This window comes from Haematobia irritans, chromosome 4 (assembly GCF_050003625.1).
Source record: "Haematobia irritans isolate KBUSLIRL chromosome 4, ASM5000362v1, whole genome shotgun sequence".
Classification (NCBI taxonomy): domain Eukaryota; kingdom Metazoa; phylum Arthropoda; class Insecta; order Diptera; family Muscidae; genus Haematobia; species Haematobia irritans.
The window spans coordinates 100,539,706-100,563,061 of NC_134400.1; the positions used below are offsets into that span (position 1 = coordinate 100,539,706).

The following is a 23,356-nucleotide window of genomic DNA, read 5'->3' on the forward strand; positions in this document are numbered from 1 at the left end:
ATCTCAAAATTGAGACAAAAATTGGACTTTACCAACCTATAATGATATATATCCCCCATTTATTCTGGTTCCCATAACTTGGGCTCACTTAGACTATTCAAACTGTTGAGATACCGCAGGTGGCGAATTTCTCTTTTATCAATATATTTAGCTAAATAATAAGCCGAAACATCTTTTCCCATTACGGTGAAACGACTTTAAGAAGCTTTAAAACGCTCAGAAACCGGGGACCAGTTCTTCATCGTTTTATATAGAGGAATGAGCAAACAACTCTGAACCGATATGAACCAATTTTCGCATGATAATTAGGGAGTCAAATTTAAAACGGATCAGATGAAATTTGCTCCTCTTGGATGCTCCGGAAATCAAATCTGGAGAAAGGTTTATATGGAGGCTATATATAATTATGGGTCGATATTGATAAATTATTGCATTATTATGGGCCATATACTAACACCACGTACAAAATTTCAACCGGATCAGATGAAATTTATATTGGGGGTATATAATTATGGACTAATATGGATCAATTTTGACACGGTTGTTAAAGGCCATATTTTGCCATCACGTACCAAATTTCAACCGGATCGGATGGAATTCCCTTGTCCAGATTGACGGACATGGCTAGATCAACTCAGAATTTCTCCCCGACCCAGACTTTATGGGTTCTAAGACCAATATATCGATGTATTACAAATGGAATGACAAAGTTAATATACGCCCCATCCTATGGTTAAGTTAGGTTAGGTATAGAGGCAGCCCGATATTTCAGACTCACTTAGACTATTCAGTCCATTGTGATGCCCGATTCTATGGTAAGCTCAATGACAAGGAACCTCCTTTTTATAGCCGAATCCGAGCGGCGTTCCACATTGCGGTAAAACCTCTAAGATAAGCTTTTGAACAGTCAGAGATATCACCAACATTACCGAGGTAGGATGAAAAACTTTTTGGTGTTTGGTCGAAACTGGGTTTGAACCAACGACCTTGTGTATGCAAGGCGGACATGCTAACCATTGCACCACAGTGGCTCATCCTATGGTGGAGGGTATAATAACATTTTTGTGTTTGGTCGAAACTTGGAATCAACTCTTTGTTTTCAAGACATCCACGCTAACAATTGCACCAAGTTGTGTATATAATATTCGGCCCGAAAACTTTCGTTCGTGAGTACTTGATTGTCATTAAACTTAGGTTACTCGTCTCACCTTTTCGGTAAAGTAAGTCAAAGTAATCTTAAGCAAGAAGCAATCTTTTAATAAAGACTAAGTTTTTGGTTTGAGGATGTTGCATTCTTAATTTACGATTTTTGGAATTTAATAAAAACGTCTTAGTTTGAAGCTTTTTTTGTTAATATAAATTTTTAAACTGAGAACTTATCTTTACGGGAATAGCCTTGCAAATATAATCAAAAAGATAATGAAAATAATTATATTTAAAGAAGCAACAAAACTATGTTAATTTTTAAGAAATAGTACAAAATTTTCAATAAACACCAAAATAAACGAAAAAATTATGTATGTAAATATTTCACAAGCTAATATGTCAAAAGAACATGCTCTTGAAGCCATCCCAAGTTTCATAATTTCATTTCAGATTTTTGTATTGGCAATGGATGTTAAGTGTAATGTAATTTTTTTTTTGTGATTTTAAATAGTTAACCAAATATATATGCATTTATATATAGGTGATTCACTAATATAGTTATAAAACCGATTTTGGTTCGTAGAACCGGTGTTTGCAAGACCCTTAAACCCGTTTTTGGGGTTTTTTATTTCGGTGATTTTTCATGGCAATGAAATTTGATTTTTCTGGAAAATTACGAGGTTGTATGAAAACCGGTTACGTGGTTTTATGATGGTAAAATATTTTCTATTGAAGTAAATAAAAATCATAAGATAAAATCGTTGCAACATTAGTCAGTAATTCGGGTTTATTTGCTCTTTAAGAAAATAATTTATATTAGGGAGAAAATAAAGGGGAGGAAAATATATTTTCTTGGTGTGTAAGAGGTATTTAAAGAAATAGGACTACATCGACGATTTCTGCACTGAGAAATATTTTTTTCTAATAAGGAAGTTTACAAAATAAAAAATGTATTTTTGGTCGAAAGATTTCATGTCCTTGAAATACGAAGGCGAATTTAGTTTAGCATAGAAGAGGCATTTGTATACCCTGCGCCACACTGTGGAACAGGGTATTATAAGTTAGTGCATATGTTTGCAACACCCAGAAGGAGACGAGATAGACACATGGTGTCTTTGGCAAAAATGCTCAGGGTGGGCTCCTCAGTCGATATAGCCATATCCGTCTGTCCGTGAACACATTTTTGTAATCAAAGTCTAGGTCACAAGAAATCGGTTCAGATTGAGATATAGTTCCCATATATATATTTCGCCCGATATGGACTTATATGGCCCCAGAAGCCAGAGTTTGACCTTAATTTGCTTAAAATTTTGCACAAGAAGAACAATTAGTACTATAGTCAAGTATGCCAAATTTTATTGAAATCGGTGCAGTTTTAGATATAGCTCCCATATATATCCTTCGCCCGATATGGACTAATACGGTCCCAGAAGCCAGAGTTTTTACCCCAATTTGGTTGAAATTTTGCACTAGGAGTACAATTAGTAGTGTAGTCAAGTGTGCCAAGTTTGGTTGAAATCGGTTCAGATTTAGATATATCTCCCATATATAGCTTTCGCCCGATTTACACTCATATGACCACAGAGGCCAATTTTTAACTCCGATTTAGTTGAAATTTTGCACAGGAAGTAGAATTAGCATTGTAGCTAAGCGTGCCAAATTTGGTTGAAATCGGTTTGGTCAAAATACCAAAATTTTCCTTGTAAAATCGCCACTGCTTAGTCGAAAAGTTATAAAAATGACTCTAATTTTCCTAAACTTCTAATACATATATATCGAGCGATAAATCATAAATAAACTTTTGTGAAGTTTCCTTAAAATTGCTTCAGATTTAAATGTTTCCCATATTTGTATACCCTGCGCCACTCTGTGGAACAGGGTATTATAAGTTAGTGCATATGTTTGTAACACCCACAAGGAGACGAGATAGACACATGGTGTCTTTGGCAATAATGCTCAGGGTGGATCCCTGAGTCGATATAACCATGTCCGTCTGTCTGTGAACACATTTTTGTGATCAAAGTCTAGGTCGCAATTTAAGTCCAATCGCCTTCAAATTTGCCACATGATCCTAATTTGGGTCAGAATAGAACCCTATTGATTTTGGAAGAAATCGGTTCAGATTTAGATATAGCTCCCATATATATCTTTCGCCCGATATGCACTAATATGGACCCAGCAGCCAGAGTTTTATTCCGATTTGCTTGAAATTTTGTACAAACATAACACTTAGTCGTATAGTCAAGTGTGCAAAATTTGATTAAAATCGGTTCAGATTTAGATATAGCTCCCATATATATCTTTCGCCCGATATGGACTTATATGGCCCCAGAAGCCAGATTTTTGGCCGAATTTGTTTGAAATTTTGCACTAGGAGTACAATTAGTAGTGTAGTCAAGTGTGCAAAATTTGATTGAAATCGGTTCAGATTTAGATATAGCTCCCATATATAGCTTTCGCCCGATATGGACTAATATGGTCCTAAAAGCCAGAGTTTTGGCCCAATTTGGTTGAAATTTTGCACAGGGAGTAGATTTAGTATTGTAGCTATGCGTGCCAAATTCGGTTGAAATCGATTCAGATTTAGATATAGCTCCCATATATATCTTTCGCCCGATATGCACTTATATGGACCCAGAAGCCAGAGTTTTATCCCGATTAGCTTGAAATTTTGCACAAGGAGTACAATTGGTGGTATAGTCATGTGTGCCAAATTTGATTGAAATCGGTTCAGATTAAGATATAGCTTCCATATATATTTTTCGCCCGATATGGACTTATATGGCCCCAGAAGCCAGAGTTTTGGCCCACTTTGAATGAAATTTTGCACAGGGAGTAGAATTAGCATTGTAGCTATGCGTGCCAAATTTGGTTCATATCGGTTCAGATTTAGATATAGCTCCCATATATATGGTTTTCTGATTTCGACAAAAATGGTCAAAATACCAACATTTTCCTTGTTAAATCGCCACTGCTTAGTCGAAAAGTTGTAAAAATGACTCTAATTTTCCTAAACTTCTAATACATATATATCGAGCGATAAATCATAAATAAACTTTTGCGAAGTTTCCTTAAAATTGCTTCAGATTTAAATGTTTCCCATATTTATACCCTGCGCCACACTGTGGAACAGGGTATTATAAGTTAGTGTATATGTTTGTAACACCCAGAAGGAGACGAGATAGACACATGGTGTCTTTGGCAATAATGCTCAGGGTGGGTGCCTGAGTCGACCGTCTGTCTGTGAACACATTTTTGTGATCAAAGTCTAGGTCGCAATTTAAGTCCAATCGCCTTCAAATTTGGCACATGTTCCTAATTTGGGTCAGAATAGAAACCTATTGATTTTGGAAGAAATCGGTTCAGATTTAGATATAGCTCCCATATATATCTTTCGCCCGATATGCACTAATATGGACCCAGCAGCCAGAGTTTTATTCCGATTTGCTTGAAATTTTGTACAAACATAACACTTAGTCGTATAGTCAAGTGTGCAAAATTTGATTAAAATCGGTTCAGATTTAGATATAGCTCCCATATATATCTTTCGCCCGATATGGACTTATATGGCCCCAGAAGCCAGATTTTTGGCCGAATTTGTTTGAAATTTTGCACTAGGAGTACAATTAGTAGTGTAGTCAAGTGTGCAAAATTTGATTGAAATCGGTTCAGATTTAGATATAGCTCCCATATATAGCTTTCGCCCGATATGGACTAATATGGTCCTAAAAGCCAGAGTTTTGGCCCAATTTGGTTGAAATTTTGCACAGGGAGTAGATTTAGTATTGTAGCTATGCGTGCCAAATTCGGTTGAAATCGATTCAGATTTAGATATAGCTCCCATATATATCTTTCGCCCGATATGCACTTATATGGACCCAGAAGCCAGAGTTTTATCCCGATTAGCTTGAAATTTTGCACAAGGAGTACAATTGGTGGTATAGTCATGTGTGCCAAATTTGATTGAAATCGGTTCAGATTAAGATATAGCTTCCATATATATTTTTCGCCCGATATGGACTTATATGGCCCCAGAAGCCAGAGTTTTGGCCCACTTTGAATGAAATTTTGCACAGGGAGTAGAATTAGCATTGTAGCTATGCGTGCCAAATTTGGTTCATATCGGTTCAGATTTAGATATAGCTCCCATATATATGGTTTTCTGATTTCGACAAAAATGGTCAAAATACCAACATTTTCCTTGTTAAATCGCCACTGCTTAGTCGAAAAGTTGTAAAAATGACTCTAATTTTCCTAAACTTCTAATACATATATATCGAGCGATAAATCATAAATAAACTTTTGCGAAGTTTCCTTAAAATTGCTTCAGATTTAAATGTTTCCCATATTTATACCCTGCGCCACACTGTGGAACAGGGTATTATAAGTTAGTGTATATGTTTGTAACACCCAGAAGGAGACGAGATAGACACATGGTGTCTTTGGCAATAATGCTCAGGGTGGGTCCCTGAGTCGATATAACCATGTCCGTCCGTCCGTCCGTCCGTCTGTCTGTGAACACATTTTTGTGATCAAAGTCTAGGTCGCAATTTAAGTCCAATCGCCTTCAAATTTGGCACATGTTCCTAATTTGGGTCAGAATAGAAACCTATTGATTTTGGAAGAAATCGGTTCAGATTTAGATATAGCTCCCATATATATCTTTCGCCCGATATGCACTAATATGGACCCAGCAGCCAGAGTTGTATACCGATTTGCTTGAAATTTTGTACAAACATAACACTTAGTCGTATAGTCAAGTGTGCAAAATTTGATTAAAATCGGTTCAGATTTAGATATAGCTCCCATATATATCTTTCGCCCGATATGGACTTATATGGCACCAGAAGCCAGAGTTTTGGCTCAATTTGGTTGAAATTTTGCACTAGGAGTGCAATTGGTAATATAGTTATGTGTGCCAAATTTGATTGAAATCGGTTCAGATTTAGATATAGCTCCCATATATATGTTTTTCTGATTTCGACAAAAATGGTCAAAATACCAACATTTTCCTTGTTAAATCGCCACTGCTTAGTCGAAAAATTGTAAAAATGACTCTAATTTTCCAAAAATACATAAAATACATAAATACATATATATCGAGCGATAAATCATAAATAAACTTTTGGGAAGTTTCCTTAAAATTGCTTCAGATTTAAATGTTTCCCATATTTTTGTTTTACTAAAATTGTGTTCCACCCTAGTGCATTACCCAACTTAAATTTTGATAGATTTTGTAAAAGTCTATCAAATTCTGTCCAAATCGAGTGATATTTAAATGTATGTATTTGGGACAAACCTTTATATATAGCTCCCAACACATTTGACGGATGTGATATGGTATCGAAAATGTAGATCTACAAAGTGGTGCAGGGTATAATATAGTCGGCCCCGCCCGACTTTAGACTTTCCTTACTTGTTTTGTTACAAAATTTGTTTCCTTCTCCAAACATTGATAAAATCGTCTTTAAAATGGGAATATTTACATGAAAGAAAATGATGTTGAACTAAGGTCAATATGGCTTTAATAATTCCGAAGAATTATTTACAATTAATGAAATCGTTTATAAATTTATTGACTTAAGTACAAAGCAAAAAATGTGTTCAAATATAGGAGACGTTTTTGAATATTTAATTTTAAATGCGTTTTTTACTTGAAACATAGCATAATTTCTACTTGAAGTTAAATCTTAATTTGAAAATTTATATTGCCAATAAAACATTTTAAAAGCAATTTGATAGAACATGAAGAAACAAGCTGAAAAATAATAAATTACAATTTGTTTACTAGAATCAAGTATGCAAGACTCGAATTTAAACGAGAATTTTGTCTTAAATGTATCCTTACTTCAATTTTCCATTTCTTTGACTCGGAATCAATACCAAAATCATTAGTGTAAAACAAAATTCAGACTCGACTTCAAATAGAAATTATGCTATGTTTCATGTACCAAATCTCTTTAAAATAAAGTATTGAAAACATATCCTATTTTTGAACAATTCTTTGCTTTGTGGTCAAGATACAAAAAGTGTACAAATTTAAAGACGATTTAATTAATTTTGAAAAATTTTGCAAAATTATTAAAGCCAAGTTGACCTTAGTCAAACAAAATTTTCTTTCACGTTAGGTTAGGTTAAAGTGGAAGCCTGATTTATTTTAAGCTCACTTAGACTATTCAGTCCATTGTGATACAAAGTTCTTTCATGTAAAGATACCTAGTTGTAAAACAATTCACCTATATCGACGTTGGGCAAGAAAAAAAAAACGTTATAACAGAAATTTGTCTTCTATGCTAAGCAAAATTCGCTTTCGTATTTTAAGGATATGAAATCTTTGTTCTGACGACAACATTTTTTTTTTCAATGTTATAATATGCATTATAAATATTTTTCTGCATACAGCCGTACATATATGACAGACAGATTCCCAGCTCATATTACATGTGGTGAAATACACAGTTTATATATTAGTAAATCCACCAATCGTAATATGCATATGTATGAGATAAATGCTTTGTTTAGATATAAATAATACAAAGTGTATAAATATAGATAAATATGGTATATTGGTTGATAAGTCTCTAGGAGTTTAATTGAGATGTATGGATTTAGTTCTATACATGTTTTGAATGTTTTCAAAAGTTACCTTTCAAACTTAAATTGTAAAATGTTTCGACGTCAACTAAATAGATATTTTCACATATGAATCTTGCATTGCTTACTTAGTAACTTTTTTCATGAAATATGTATATTTTTTAGCTTTAACTTTTTGTTAGTTTAGATAGTTTAATAATATTGTTAAAATAAAAAACAACTTCAACTTAGGTAAGTAATTGCAATCAAAAGGAAGCAATGAAACTAAATATCATATAACGTGCAAATACCTGAAGGTAAACCACCTGTCTTCGTAGATCCGAGAGTTCCTGAACCGGATCATCTGTGGTAGAAGATGTTAGACTGGCCAGATCGATATCATCTAACAATTTGCTATCCAATCCACAGGATGTGAAAAGTTGTCCATTGTCATTCTCGAACGGATTAAGAGTTTCGGTCTGTAAGATATCAATTGATCAATATAAAATCAATATAATGAGTATAATGTGCTAAAAATAGGAAAATAAATAAATTGAAATAAATACAGTCGAAAGTTCGACCAGGCCGAATCTTATATACCTTCCCCCATGTTCTACTGAACTTTGTACACAATCCAGTTGGATAACAGTTTCCGATGGCAAAGTTTCTTACAAATTTTTTGCCAAACGCAGAGAAGGAATATGATCGTCTTAAACCTGTTCAAAGAATATAATGTTATTTTTGAACTGGAAAATGTAACATGTTGCTGCCATCATGTTATTTTCTCGGAAATTATGTATCTGATTTCGGCAAGCACGTTTATGTTTGGCAACAATATTTTTGGGACAATAATGTTCCATTTTCCCATTTAAAAATAAGTTTATATTCTTGAAACATATTTGAGATTATCTTATTCCTTGTATATTGTAAGTCAGGCCATATGAAGTCTATGTTAATTTATATGGTAGCTATAAATAACTACGTATATATAGTGACATCACATATAAAATTCTAATGGGATCGGATGAATATTGATGTTCCAGGAGGTTCCATAAATCAATCTGGGATCTGTTTATCTGAAGACTATATATATGTATGAAACGAAATAGGTCGATTATTAAAGAGCATTTGCGGACATCGCGTCGAAAATTTCAATTGGATCGGATAAACTTGACTCCTTCAGGAGGTTCCAGAAATCAGATCTGAGAATTGGTTTATATTGTGTCTATACACCCTCAAAAACATGTAACATATACCCCACCGTGGTCCAATAGTTAACATGCCCGCCTTGCATACAAAAGGTCTTGGGTTCGATTCCTGCTTCGACCGAACACCAAAAAGTTTTTCAGCGGTGGATTATCCCACCTCAGTAATGCTGGTGACATATCTGAGGTTTTCATAGCTTCTCTAAGTGGTTTCACTGCAATGTGGAACGCCGTTCGGACTCGGCTATAGAAAGTAGCTCCCTTATTATTGAGCATAACATGGAATCGGGCCGTGATAAGAGAGAAGTTCACCAATGTGGTATCACAATGGACCGAATAGTCCAAATGAGCCTGATACATCGGGCTGCCACCTAACCTAACCTACCCCAAACACATTTTGCTTCAAGCATATATATTTTCAGGATTGGTCCAAACAATATATTGTTTGTATTGTTCAAATATATAATATTTCACCTTAGGGCATACACTGGTAGTAAAAAATTTTAATGAAATTTTCTTTGAGTGGATATATTTTTAAGGCGCCAATTGGTTAATTCCATTATTTTACTTGCATCATACTCTCCAGGTCTCTCTTTCTAAACACATATATGTTTATAGGTTATTTCCAAATTAATATACGATTGCATCTAAGCATATTATATTTACAAATATTTTATGTCCCAAACATAATGTGGTCTAACATATTAACATATATGTCCTAAACATGTTATGCTACTTTATGAACATTATATGCTTGCACTTAAAAATATTGTGTTAAAACATTTGAGTTCCAAACATATAATTTTTACACCCAAACATATGCAAAAAAAGTTTTTTTCGTCCGTGTACATGTAATTATGAAATATATAGACCGTTTTTGTACGATTGTTATTGCGTACCAAATTTCAGCCACATCGGATGAAATTTGCTGTTCCAAGAGGCTTTAGATATCAAATATGGGGATCAGTTTTTATGGAGGTTATACCGAAAAGTTGTCCGATATTGCCCATTCACAATACCGGACCCAGCTGTAGGCCATACGTACTTGTCCGTTACGTTCAAGGTGTTAATTGATTTTATAACTGATGTTGTACTGTTCATGAACAACTATGATAGTAGTTACCAAGAAGTAGAAATTGGATTAATGACATCTGTACCCGAAGGAGGTATTGAATTTCCCTTTAGTGAGAGTGCAAAATACCTCGGAGTTATATTGGACAGGCTGCTGAATTTTATTGAAGAACGGCGGATGAATTTTATTTTTATTTAATGTGGTATCACCATGGACTTAGTAGTCTAAGTGAGCCTGAATCAAATCGGGCTTCCACTTTAACCTAACCTAAGGGGCGAGAAAAGCCACGATAGTACTCATGCAAAAGACAATAGGGAAACAGTGGGTACTAAATCCGAAAATTGTATATTGGTAGATTAGTACTATAATGCTATATGGTGTTATGGTTTGGTGGCCAGTACTTCGGCAGTCGAGAAGTTTAGATAAAATTCAGCGAATGGCGTGCTTATGTATCTCAGGTGCATTCAGTAAGACAGGACCAGGCTCTCTTAATGTCATACTGCATATGTTGCCTTTAATTACAGATGTTGACCACGCAGTTATCTGTAACTACGGTTGTACGGTTGCGCGAGCTAACGATGTAGTCGAACAAAACGCACGGTCACACTTCGGTCCTTAAAATTTGGCGAATGCGTTTTTCGTCAAGAAATTTTATATACAAATTCCGTATAGGAAGGCGTGGTGCTTTCAGACCCTGGGAATACAAGTTATATAGATTTATTTACCAAATTGGAAGGACAAAGGGCTTTTGTATCTGGAACTTTGAATCACGAAAATATTATCTAATCTCTGTAATGTTTTTCAGATTGAAATATTAGCAATAAAAGATGTGAGAAATAATGTTCCCGCATATGTTGGCATAAATATATATTCAGACAATCACCGTGCCATAAAATCCTATGATTCTGTATTTCTTAAGTCGAAAACGGCCATAGACTACGGCTAATCTCTCAACGAGATGGTTAATCAATATAATATTTACCTAATATGGGTGTGTGAGCACAATAACATATCAGGAAACTGCGAAGCGGAAAATTGTATGTTGTGTATAAAGGGTGATAGGTCAAAATTTGGTCAATATATTCTTGACGTATTTCTTTCCATTTTGCATTTAAAAAACCTGAACACCCCTCATTTTGAAGGTGTGTGTGTGTAGAATGTTGCTCCTATTTTGATTTTGGAATTCACTCTTCAGTTGTCAAAATGCCGTCCAAGCAAGAAGAGCAGCGTATCAAAATTTTGCTCGCGCATCGCGAAAATCCGAGCTACTCGCACGCAAAGCTGGCAAAATCGCTAAAAGTTGCCAAATCAACCGTTACAAATGTAATCAAAGTGTTTGGGGAACGTTTGTCGACAGCCAGGAAGTCTGGATCGGGGAGAAATCGAAAACCGGAAGCCGCTGAGACGACAAAGAGAGTTGCCGGTAGTTTCAAGCGAAACCCTAACCTCTCTCTCCGAGATGCCGCAAATGAGCTGGGTTTATGTCTACAACCGTGCATCGAGCCAAAAAACGAGCCGGACTATCGACTTACAAGAAGGTAGTGACTCCAAATCGCGATGATAAACAAAATACGGCGGCCAAAGCTCGATCCCGGAGGCTGTACACGACGATGCTGACGAAGTGTGACTGCGTGGTAATGGACGACGAAACCTACGTCAAAGCCGACTACAAGCAGCTTCAGGGACAGGAGTTTTATACGGCAAAAGGAAGGGGAAAGGTAGCAGATATTTTCAAGCACATAAAACTGTCAAAGTTCGCAAAGAAATATCTGGTTTGGCAAGCCATCTGTACCTGTGGCTAGAAAAGCAGCATTTTCATAGCTTCCGGGACTGTCAACCAAGAAATTTACGTGAAAGAGTGTTTGAATAAACGTCTGCTGCCTTTCCTGAAGAAACACGGTTGTTCCGTACTGTTTTGGCCGGATTTGGCATCTTGCCATTACGGTAAAAAGGCCATGGAGTGGTACGCCGCCAACAACGTGCAGGTGGTTCCCAAGGACAAGAACCCTCCCAACACGCCAGAGCTCCGCCCAATTGAGAAATACTGAGAAAGACCAAAAAAAAACTAAGGACGAGCAGCAGTTAAAGCAAACTGGCTTTCTGCGGCGAAGAAGGTGGACAAGGTGGCTGTACAAAATCTGATGGCAGGTGTCAAGCGTGAGGCCCGACAATTCGGATTTGGAGAAGCGAAAGCCTAACTGAATATTTTTCCTGAATTTTATACTAATTGAACTTGAAAAAGAAATTTAACTTGATTTTTTAAATAAACAATTTCACCTATTTACACGCGTTTTCCCTTGACCAAATTTTGACTGTATCACCCTTTAGTTTTTGAAGGCGCATATTTCTGTGTTAGCAAATTTTCGATATCTTTTCTATATAGATCGGGAGATATAGAATGGTGAAAACAACATAACTCGCGAATTTTTAATTGTAAAATAAAATCGATATAATTGTATGATACTTTTGAGAAAACAACATAAGGTTTGTGTAATTGACCAATTTTTTAAAACAAAATAACATATTTCAAGTCATGGTGTTTTGTCGAAAAACAAAAAATATATATATATTAAAATAAACGCATGTTTAACTTCAGTTGTGTTGTTTTTTAGTCAGAATAGTATCAGGATTCAATGCGACAAAACACCATAAATAGAAACATGTTATTTTTTAAAATAAAATATCATATGACAAAACAACATATGTTCGTAATTCCTAATTTTCTCTGAATCGAAGGGTGCTAGGTGGTTTTGGCAAAGTCTAAAAATAAGCTATCGAAAATAAGCTATGCGAATGTCCTTCATTTTGTGTAAGCAAAATTTAGGGCAACACAACTTTCGATTACTGACGGACCTGGAAAATGTTAACTTCAGCAGTCTGCTAATGTTTTTGACACAAATTGGTTGGTTCAACAAAAGAAAAAAAAAAAAACAAGTATATACGGCCGTAAGTTCGGCCAGGCCGAAGCTTATGTATCCTCCACCATGGATTGCGTAGAAACTTCTACTGAAGACTGTCATCCACAATCGAATTACTTGGGTTGCGGTAACACTTGCCAATGGCAAGGTATCTTAAAACTTCCTAACACCGTCTTCTAAATTGCAACGTAGTCCATACGTGGTATATATTAAACTAAAAAAGGCCGATTGAATACGTATATAATTAAGTTTGAGAAAATTTTCTATAGAAATAAACTTTAGACAAAATAAAATTTTGACAACATTTTCTATAAAAGTAAAGTGTCGAAAAAAAATTTCTATAGAAATAAAATTTGGAAAAAATTTTCTATAGTAATAAAATTTTGACAAAATTTTCTACAGAAATAAAATTTTGACAATGTTTTCTATAAAAATAGAATGTTGGTAGATTATTTTTGGCTCGAGTGGCTAACATGAATATGAACCGATATTTACCAATTTTTGTGTGATTGGGGATCGGCTATATATAACTATAGACCGATATGGACCAATTTTGGCATATATATTAGAGGCCTTATACTAACACCACGTTGCAAATTTCAACCGGATCGGATGAATTTTGCTCCTCCAAGAGGCTCCGGAGATCAAATCTGGGGAACGGTTTATATGGGGGCTATATATAATTATGGACCGATATGGACCAATTATTGCGTGTTTGTTAGAGACCACATTCTAACACCATGTTCCAAATTTCCACCGGATCGGATGAATTTTTGCTCCTCCAAGAGGCTCCGGAGGACAAATCTGGGAATCGATTTATATGGGGCCTATATATAATTATGGACCGATATGGACCAATTTTTCCATGGTCATTAGAGAACATATACCAACACCATGTACCAAATTTCAGCCGGATCGGATGAAATTTTCGTTTCTTAGAGGCTCGGCAAGCCAAATCGGGGGATCGGTTTATATGGGGGCTATATATAATTATGGACCGATGTGGACCAATTTTTGCATGGTTGTTACAGACCATATACTAACACCATGTATCAAATTTCAGCCCGATCGGATGCAATTTGGTAATCTTAGAGGCTCCGCAAGCCAAATAGGGGGATCGGTTTATATGAGGGCTATATGTAATTATGGACCGATATGGACCAATTTTTGCATGGTTGTTAGAGACTATATACTTACACCATGTACCAAATTTCGGCCGGATCGGATGAAATTTGCTTCTCTTAGAGCAATCGCAAGCCAAATTTGGGGGTCCGTTTATATGGGGGCTATACGTAAAAGTGGACGATATGGCCCATTTGCAATACCATCCGACCTACATTAATAACAACTACTTGTGCCAAGTTTCAAGTCGATAGCTTGTTTCATTCGGAAGTTAGCGTGATTTCAACAGACGGACGGACGGACGGACATGCTCAGATCGACTCAGAATTTTACCACGACCCAGAATATATATACTTTATGGGGTCTTAGAGCAATATTTCGATGTGTTGAAAACGGAATGACAAAGTTAATATACCCCCATCCTATGGAGGAGGGTATAATAATCGGGTGGGTTCCACAGATACATAAACCCAACACAACCTATCCTAAAGATGGGTAACTTCCTCAAATTATCTTTGAAAGATCTGAAACAATTCTTAAGTGAATGTTAAAATCTTTGGATCCAAATAAACATTTGTTTTATGTTTTTGGTCTAGAGGACCCCTCGACGAGAGAATAATTAAATCGCTATACCCCACAAATGCGTGTTTAATTGTTTTTGTTCTATCAAGAACACAACAACGAAAAATTTCATTCGTCCAAGAAGACGTCTTCGTTTCAAACATACATACCTCCTGAAGTATCTTGCGCAAACGTAACAATTGCTTTTTGAACTGTAACACATCTTGAATCATAGCATTCCTAAATGATTTATCATACAACATGAGATCGTCCGAAGAACTGTGTGTATCACGTTGATGTTGATGGTACGATGCCGACGACGATGTAGATGGCTGATGGCCTAAATGAAGATTGTGTTGCTGATATTTACGCTGCAGCGATGAATTGGCTGTATTGCTGCCACTTGGACGATTGTTGCTACAATGACCGGTTGTCGAAGATGCAGTGGAATTCCGTGAGGAAGATGCTGTATTATGGCGGCGACGTGTGCTTAAAGGGGACCTTGCACTGTCTGAGTCATTATCATTATTCAGAGTACAATGCTGCTGCATGCGAGAACGATTTAATAGACGTGTCGCACGTGCAGGTAAATGTGCACTGAAATAAAAGGTGAAAGACAAAAAGGAAAAAGTCAATATCTATAGAATTGAATAAATAAAAAAATTCAAATAATACAAATGATTATAATGAAACGGTGTATTGTGATGGTATCCAATATCTGGCCTCTAGGACTAGAGAACACAAGGCCTAATCAATATCGCTTACACCACCACTTCTTATTTAGTTGGAGCCCTTTAATTAGGACTCACTTAGACTATTCAGTCCATTCTAATTTTTTTTTGTGATTCAATCACAAAGATCATTGGCCTAATTCATTGTTTGCATTTAAATTGCTTGAATCACGAAAATAAAAGTACCAATCGCAGAATTAATAAGAAACAAAAAAGTACAGATTTATTCGACACTTAAATGTATTTCTTTTTCTTTATTTGAAAGATTTTTATCACAAAACTCAATTAAATTTTAATTGAGGCATTCAAATATTTATTGTATTTTTATTTATTTTATTTATAATTGTTTTAATTTTTGACTAAAACAATTCACTTCTAATTTTATAAGAGCTCACATAATTTAGCACTTCATTATGTATTTTCCAATCATAATTTTAGTGGAATTTTTCTTTGATATGACCAAAAATGTAATTAACCAATGTCTGTTTAAAACATAATTATTTCTAGTCGAAATTTTCAATTATATTTATACCCTTCGCCCCTAGTGTGGTACAGGGTATAATAAGTCCCTGTATGTCTGTCTTTCTGTCTATTCGTGTATTTTTGTGTTCAAAGTACAACTCGCAGTATAAGTCCGATTGAAATTTGTCATAGGGTGTTACTTCTGTTTAAAGACAGTAGTTATTGACTTTGGAAAAAATCGGTTCAAATTTAGATATAGCTGCCATGTATATTTACCGCCGTTTTTTAAGTCACTGTGGTGCAATGGTTAGCATGCGCGCCTTGCAAACGTTTGCATACAACATAAAAAGATCCAGTAATGATAGGCTAATAAAAAAAGCCATTATATCATTACATGTACTACGGTACACTAACTATGTGCACTTCGTACAGACAGTCAGTCTAAATACGCATCACAGATGATAAATGCCAGGCCGAATCTTATGTACCCTCCACCATGGATTGCGTAGAAACTTCTACAAAAGACTGTCATCCACAATCGAATTACTTGGGTTGTGGTATCTTAAAACTTCTTAACATCGTTTTCTAAATTGTGAGTTAGTCCATACGTGGTATATATTAGACAAAAAAGTTATGTATAGGTAATTCTACAAATAATTACGAATCGACATGGACTTTTGCACGGTACGTAGAGAGCCAGAATTGAAATATGGGGGTCGCTTATATGGGGGCTATATAGAATTATGAACTTGATATGGACCAATTTTTGTGTGATTGGGGATCGATTTATCTGAGGGCTATATATAACTATAGACCGATATGGACCCAGTAAGGCATGGTTGTTAACGGCCATATACTAGCACAATGTACCAAATGTCAACTGACTCGGATGAAATTTGCTTCTCCAAGATGATCCAAAACCAAATGTCTGGATCGGTTTATATGGGGGCTATATATGATTATGGACTGATATGGACCACTTATGGCATAGTTGTTAGAGACAATATACTACCACCACGTACCAAATTTCAACCAGATCGGATGAATTTTGCTTCTCCAAAAGGCATCGGAGGTCAAATCTGGGGATCGGTTTATATGGGAGCTATATATAATTATGGACTGATATGAACCAATTCCTGCATGGTTGTTGGATACCATATACTAACATCACGTACCAAATGTCAACCGAATCGGGTGAATTTAGCTCTTCCAAGAGGCTCCGGAGGTCAAATCTGGTGATAGGTTTATATGGGGGCTATATATAATTAAGGACCGATGTGGACCAATTTTTGCATGGTCATCAGAGACCCTATACTTACACCATATACCAAAGTTCAGCCTGATCGGATGAAATTTGCTTATCTTAGAGGCTCCGCAAGCCAAATCGGGGGATCGGTTTATATGGGGGCTATATAAATTATAGTCCGATGTGAACCAATTTTTGCATGCTTGTTAGAGACCATATACTAACACCATGTAACAAATTTCAACCGGATTGGATAAAATTTGCTTCTCTTAGAGTCTCCGCAAGCCAAATCGGGGGATCGGTTTATATGAGGGCTATATATAATTATGGACCGATTTGGACCAATTGTTGCTAGGTTGTTCGAGACCATATACTAACACCATGTACCAAATTTCAGCCGGATGAAATTTGCTTCTCTTAGAGCAATCGCAAGCCAAATTTTGGGGTCAGTTTATATGGGGGCTATACGTAAAAGTGGACCTATATGGCCCATTTGCAATACCATCCGACCTACATCAATAACAACTACGTGTGCCAAGTTTCAAGTCGATAGCTTGTTTCGTTCGGAAGCTAGCGTGATTTCAACAGACGGACGGACGGACGGACGGACATGCTCAGATCGACTCAGAATTTCACCACGACCCAGAATATATATACTTTATGGGGTCTTAGATCAATTTTTGGATGTGTTACAAACGGAATGACAAAGTTAATATACCCCCATCCTATGGTGGAGGGTATAATAAAACAACTGAACGAAAACAACAAAAACAGTTGGTATTAGCATATACTCAGACAGTCAACCTGCAATAAAATCCTTGGACTCTGTGTTCCTTAACTCGAAAACGGTCATCGACTGCCGCAAATCTCTCTACGAGATGGCTGATCAAAGCAATATTCACCTAATATGGGTGCCTGGCCATAAGAACATACCGGGGAACTGCGAATCGTATGAGTTAGCAAGGTTAGGAACTACCTTACGTATTCCAGGGGAACAGAATCTGTTGGTATGCCTTTGGCTACCTGCAAGCTCATACTGCGTGAAAAGGCTGTTATGATAGCAAATGTTCAATGGAAGAATTGCAAGGGTTGTAACGACATCAAGCAAATATAGCCCCATTTAAACTTAAACCACACACTATATATGCTTGTGTTCTCAAGACGTCAGATATCACTTCTAATATCTGCTAGTACTGGTCGTTGCCTGATAGGCGATTTTGCAAAAACTATTGGCGCGAAGTATAATAACTATTGTATGAGCTGTCATAACGCGAAGGAAAAGGAATCAATTAAACACCACTTGTGTGAGTGTCCTGCATTTTATGTAAGGCGTAAACGAATTTTAGGGGCATATCCAGGCGGACCTGGAAAACGTTAACTTAAGCAGTCTGTTAATGTTTTTGGAACAAATCTGGTTGGTTCAGGAGAAGAAAATAATTGAGAAGGTTCAGCGGTTAAAACTAGAAGTGCCCATATGTAATAGGTACTTTTAGTTAATGTGGTATCACAATGGACTAAATAGTCTAAGTGAGGTTGAAACTTAATCGGGCTGTCACTTTAGTAACCTAACCTATCATCTCCTCTGTCAATGTAAGGTCGATTTATAAATATAGTATATTGTGTTATACCGCAAAAACAAGACATTTCCTTTAAATAACGAAACATGTTGTACTATTGGTGAATGTTTTAGTTATATACAAAGAAAATTTCATTAAAATTGAGCTAACAAAAATTTTTTCAGTGTCCTAACGACAAATGTTCATTAAAGCTACGAACATTTTCGTTATTTAATACAAAATTCATTACAATAATTAAAAACTCCGTTATATTTATGAAATTCTTTCGTTGGCTTATTTCTAAGGGCGTTTTCGTTTCGCAATAAATATGTTGCCTTGGTGTTGCACTACTTTTTCCATCATTATATTTTCGACCAAATGATAGTACCAATCCGAAGTTATTGTTAATTCATAATATTGTGAGGGATACCGGATCCAAAATCGATGACAATGTCCTTCATATTTTGCAATCAATTTCGAGAATGTTGCACCTTTTTCCACAATCGAAATCGCCGTAACATAATAACAAATCTTGTTAATATTATCAAGTTTTTTCTATCAGTGTATGACATGTTAAAATAAAAATCTGTGTTTGTATTTGCGGCAAAAACAAAATGTAAATACTAATACGATTTGCAATTTCGCCAAAATTTAATTTCAAAAATAGACCTAAGATATGATGAACCTTCGTGGGGAGCACTTGTGGAGAGAATACGTGAGTCATCGACAACATGTTTTGCAGCATGCAATATAAAATGGCTACGCCTCAAATATCTTCGCGTACTAGCAACAGTTGATGGACCATTGGTGGACGTGGATGCACTAGACGATATAGATGATCCACTAGTTGCAGTGCGTATATTGCGACTCGACTCCATGGCAGTTGGTGTGGTGGTTTTGTCCACATTGTAGTTCCTTTTATCTCGGGAGGTGGCATGACTTTGGTAAAGATATTGGTGGCCATGCAATTGTTGCGTTGCAAGCCGTGTATGAATTGTAATGGGCGATGAAGTCCTCGACCGTATCCCACTATTGGTTTTGGGCAAATAAACATTTTGCGATGTTCTCAAATCGGTGCGTACACGCCGTACGCTACTGGGCGACACGTCAGGAACACTTTTTTTGTTTGTTTCTATTGTTGTGGTAGTTGTACAAGACATTATTATTAATTTATTGTTTTGTTTAAAAGTGTCTCAATAGTTGTTAACACATTTTATTGAATTTATTGCATTCAAAAAGAAACAAAGACCACATAATTTTTTTTATAAAGCACTTGGTTTTCTTTTTGGAAAAATTTCTTTGTACTTTAGCTACAGCTGTTCTTATTTGACTAACGTCATATCAAAGTCCTATTTTTCTCGGTTTTATTTTTGGTGGTGTAATATGAAGGTATGATGACACAATCACGAAATGCGCAAACTCATTGTGGAGGGGACTATATTCTGGTTTGTCACTAAACTGAAAAACGACAATACTCATATTATTAATAACTTCTTACAAGGGGTTGCCAACCATTTTACGAAAATATTCTGATGGACTCTATTAAGATCAAATTTATGTAAAACTAGTAAGAAATTGAAGTTCTTCCTACACTCAAAAAAGTTTACAAAAAATTTTGGCCTATCCTTAAGGATCTTGGTATTGATTCCGAGCCAAGTCTTTGGCCTTCAATAAATAAAGACATTTTTTTGGGTCGTATGTATGTAGATTTAACAATAAATAAAGTTCAATAAAGTTAAAACTGGGGTACAGATTAATTTTTATTTTCTTTTTTGTGATATATTAATAAGTCTATTCAGATTGAACAGATACTTCACAGTAAAAAAGTTCAAATCCAAAAATGTTCTTCTGGGGATGAACCAAATTTTCACTTCACAAGAATTTCTTTTATTCTTTAATTTTATTGCGTATATATCACAGTAAGGATGGGTAATATAGTGGCAGGGTAATAGTAGCGCAGATGTAAGTTTCTGAGCTAGGTATTTTTTAGCAGAGAGAAAGCCATAAGAAAGCTTAAGTGCCAAATACAAAAAAGCCAAAAGAGTAGTGAAAATGTTCTTTTTGGATGCGGATGTGGTGCAAAATTGGCGCGGAAGCGAAGAATTTAACATGGGCTTGTCATAGGGTGGATAGCAAATATTTCAACAGCCGTTGCAGTGAATTTGCATTACTTCTTAAGGTTTGATCCGACTTCAGTGTTTTGGATGTGAATTAAACAATTTTGTGATATTTTGACAAATAAATAATTTTTATACCCTTCACCATGGGATGGGGGTATATTAACTTTGACATTCCGTTTGTAACGCATCGAAATATTGCTCTAAGACCCCATAAAGTATATTCTGGGTCGTGGTGAAATTCTGAGTCGATATAAACATGTCCGTCTGTTGAAATCACGCTAACTTCCGAACGAAACAAGCTATCGATTTGAAACTTGGCACAAGTAGTTGTTATTGATGTAGGTCAGATGGTATTGCAAATGGGCCATATCGGTCCACTTTTTCGTATAGCCCCCATATAAACGGACCCTCAGATTTGGTTTTTGGAGCCTCTAACAGAAGCATATTTCATCCGATTCGGCTGAAATTTGGTACATGGTGGTACATGGTATATGGTATCTAAAAACCATGCTAAAATTGGTCCACATCGGTCCATAATTATATATAGAAAATTTAGAAAATTTTAACTAAAATAGTTTTCTAATTGCAACATGTTACAAATAAGTTAATAATTTTTGTCAAATTGAAGAAAATTTATTAAAAATAATTAATTTTTTTCTCTTGTTTAAGAAAATTTCATATGTTGAAAGAAAAAATTGGATTCAAAAATTGTTAAAATGTCTTTAGCGCTATACGAAGTTCATGACAGGTACCATTTTAGTAAAATTTACTCATTTGAGAGACTTATGAACTCAATTTAAGCAAACTTCTGGCATTTTAGGAAAATATGAACTATTTTATTTTTTAGTAAAACTGTGCACTATATTTGTATACAACTTTTTTTCTTATTTTTAGTTCACGTGATTAAAGTTAGCAAAGAATTATTCAAATAAGGAACTTGCGCAGCCTCTAACAGAAGCATGTTTCATCCGATCCGGCTGAAACTTGGTACATGGTGTTGGTATAGGGTCTCTAACAACCATGCAAAAATTGGTCCACATCGGTTCATAATTATATGTATATAGCCCCCATATAAACCAATCCCCAGATTTGGCTTGCGGAGTCTCTAAGAGAAGCAAATTTCATCCAATCCGGTTGAAATTTGGAACATAGTGTTAGTATATGATCTCTAACAACCGTGCCAGAATTGGTCCATATCGGTCCATAATTATATATAGCCCCCATATTAACCGTTCTCCAGATTTGACCTCCGGAGCCTCTTGGAGGAGCAAAATTCATCTGAGCCGGTTCAAAGCCGGATAGAAGACGGTGTTAGGAGGTTTTAAGATATCTTGCCATTGGCAAGCGTTACAGCAACTTAAGTAATTCGATTGTGGATGGCAGTGTTTAGAAGAAGTTTCTACGCAATCCATGGTGGAGGGTACATAAGCTTCGGCCTGGCCGAACTTACGGCCGTATATACTTGTTTTTATTATTTTTAATGTCTCTATTTTAACGCTTGTCTGAATATTAAAAAATTCGCAATTTTTCTACAACGGGTTAAGCATTTCTTCAACAAAATTTAAATAATATGTACTATTTTATTAATTCTTACTCTGTTTTTAACCTATTTGAAACAAAAACAATTATATACAACAGTAAGTTCGAATCTTAAATACCCAACACCATGAATCAAATATCATAGTTTCCTTTGAAATTTCAGGGGGGTTTGATGACTGATATTCTCTCAAAGATTTTACCTATGAAGACGAGATAAAAATTTGAACTTTGTTTATTTTTTAGAGGAATAATTAACATCTCTTGTATGTGTGCAGAAAACTGATGAAATAACGCCTTGATTTGAAATCTAAAATCTGTAGTCAGTTTCAAGCAATTCTTATGATCAGTGCGCCTTCTATGTGGAGGTCGTACCAAATGCACCGATAAAAACTAAATCCGATACACTTCTTTGTGGGTCTAAAATACCATTATATTTACAATTTTAGACAAATCGGATAAAAACTACGGTTTCTAGAATCCCAAAAAATAAAATCATTTCTTGCACACCTATTTATAGTCTAAAAACCGTCCAGATTTTCAATTTCAGGCAAATTGGACAACAAATACGGTTTGTACAAGCTCAAGAAATAAAATTGGGAAATCGGTCTATATGGAAGCTATACCAAAACATGGACCGATACTCACCGTTTTTGGCACACCTTTTTATGGTCCTAAAACACCTATAGATTTCCAATTTCAGACGAATTTGAAAAAAAACTACGAATTTTATAAGACCAAGAAGTAAAATAGGGAGATCGGTCTATATGGGGGCTATAGCAAATCATAGACCGATACTCACCATTTTCGATACACCTATTTGTGTTTCTAAAATACCTCTAGATTTTCAATTTCTGGCAAATTGGATAAAATCTACGGTTTCTACATGAACATGAACCTATACTCTTCATTTTCGGCACACCTCTTTTTGGTCCTAAAATACCTATAGATTTACAATTTCAGGCGAATTGGATAAAAACTACGGTTTCAATAAGCCCGAGAAGTAAAATCGGGAGATCGGTCTATATGGTGTCTATATCAAAACATGGTCCCATACTCACCATTTTCAGCACACCCCTTATGGTCCTAAAATATTATTTCTAGATTT

The 23,356-nt window shown here is 35.6% G+C and overlaps 1 protein-coding gene across 7 annotated transcripts in view; it reads right to left on the minus strand.

Moving 5' to 3' along the window:
• LOC142236666 (uncharacterized) overlaps positions 1-23,356 on the minus strand; it is a 325,873-nt gene that overhangs the window by 15,370 nt on the left and 287,147 nt on the right. For 5 of the 7 annotated variants that reach the window (XM_075307903.1, XM_075307902.1, XM_075307909.1 and 2 more), the window contains 2 exons: positions 14,768-15,194; positions 8,031-8,198 (listed from right to left, as the gene is read on the minus strand). In XM_075307903.1, coding sequence (XP_075164018.1) covers positions 8,031-8,198; positions 14,768-15,194 — 595 coding nt within the window. The remainder of the gene's footprint in view (positions 1-8,030; positions 8,199-14,767; positions 15,195-23,356) is intronic. The other 2 variants (XM_075307904.1, XM_075307908.1) reach the window with 1 other exon arrangement.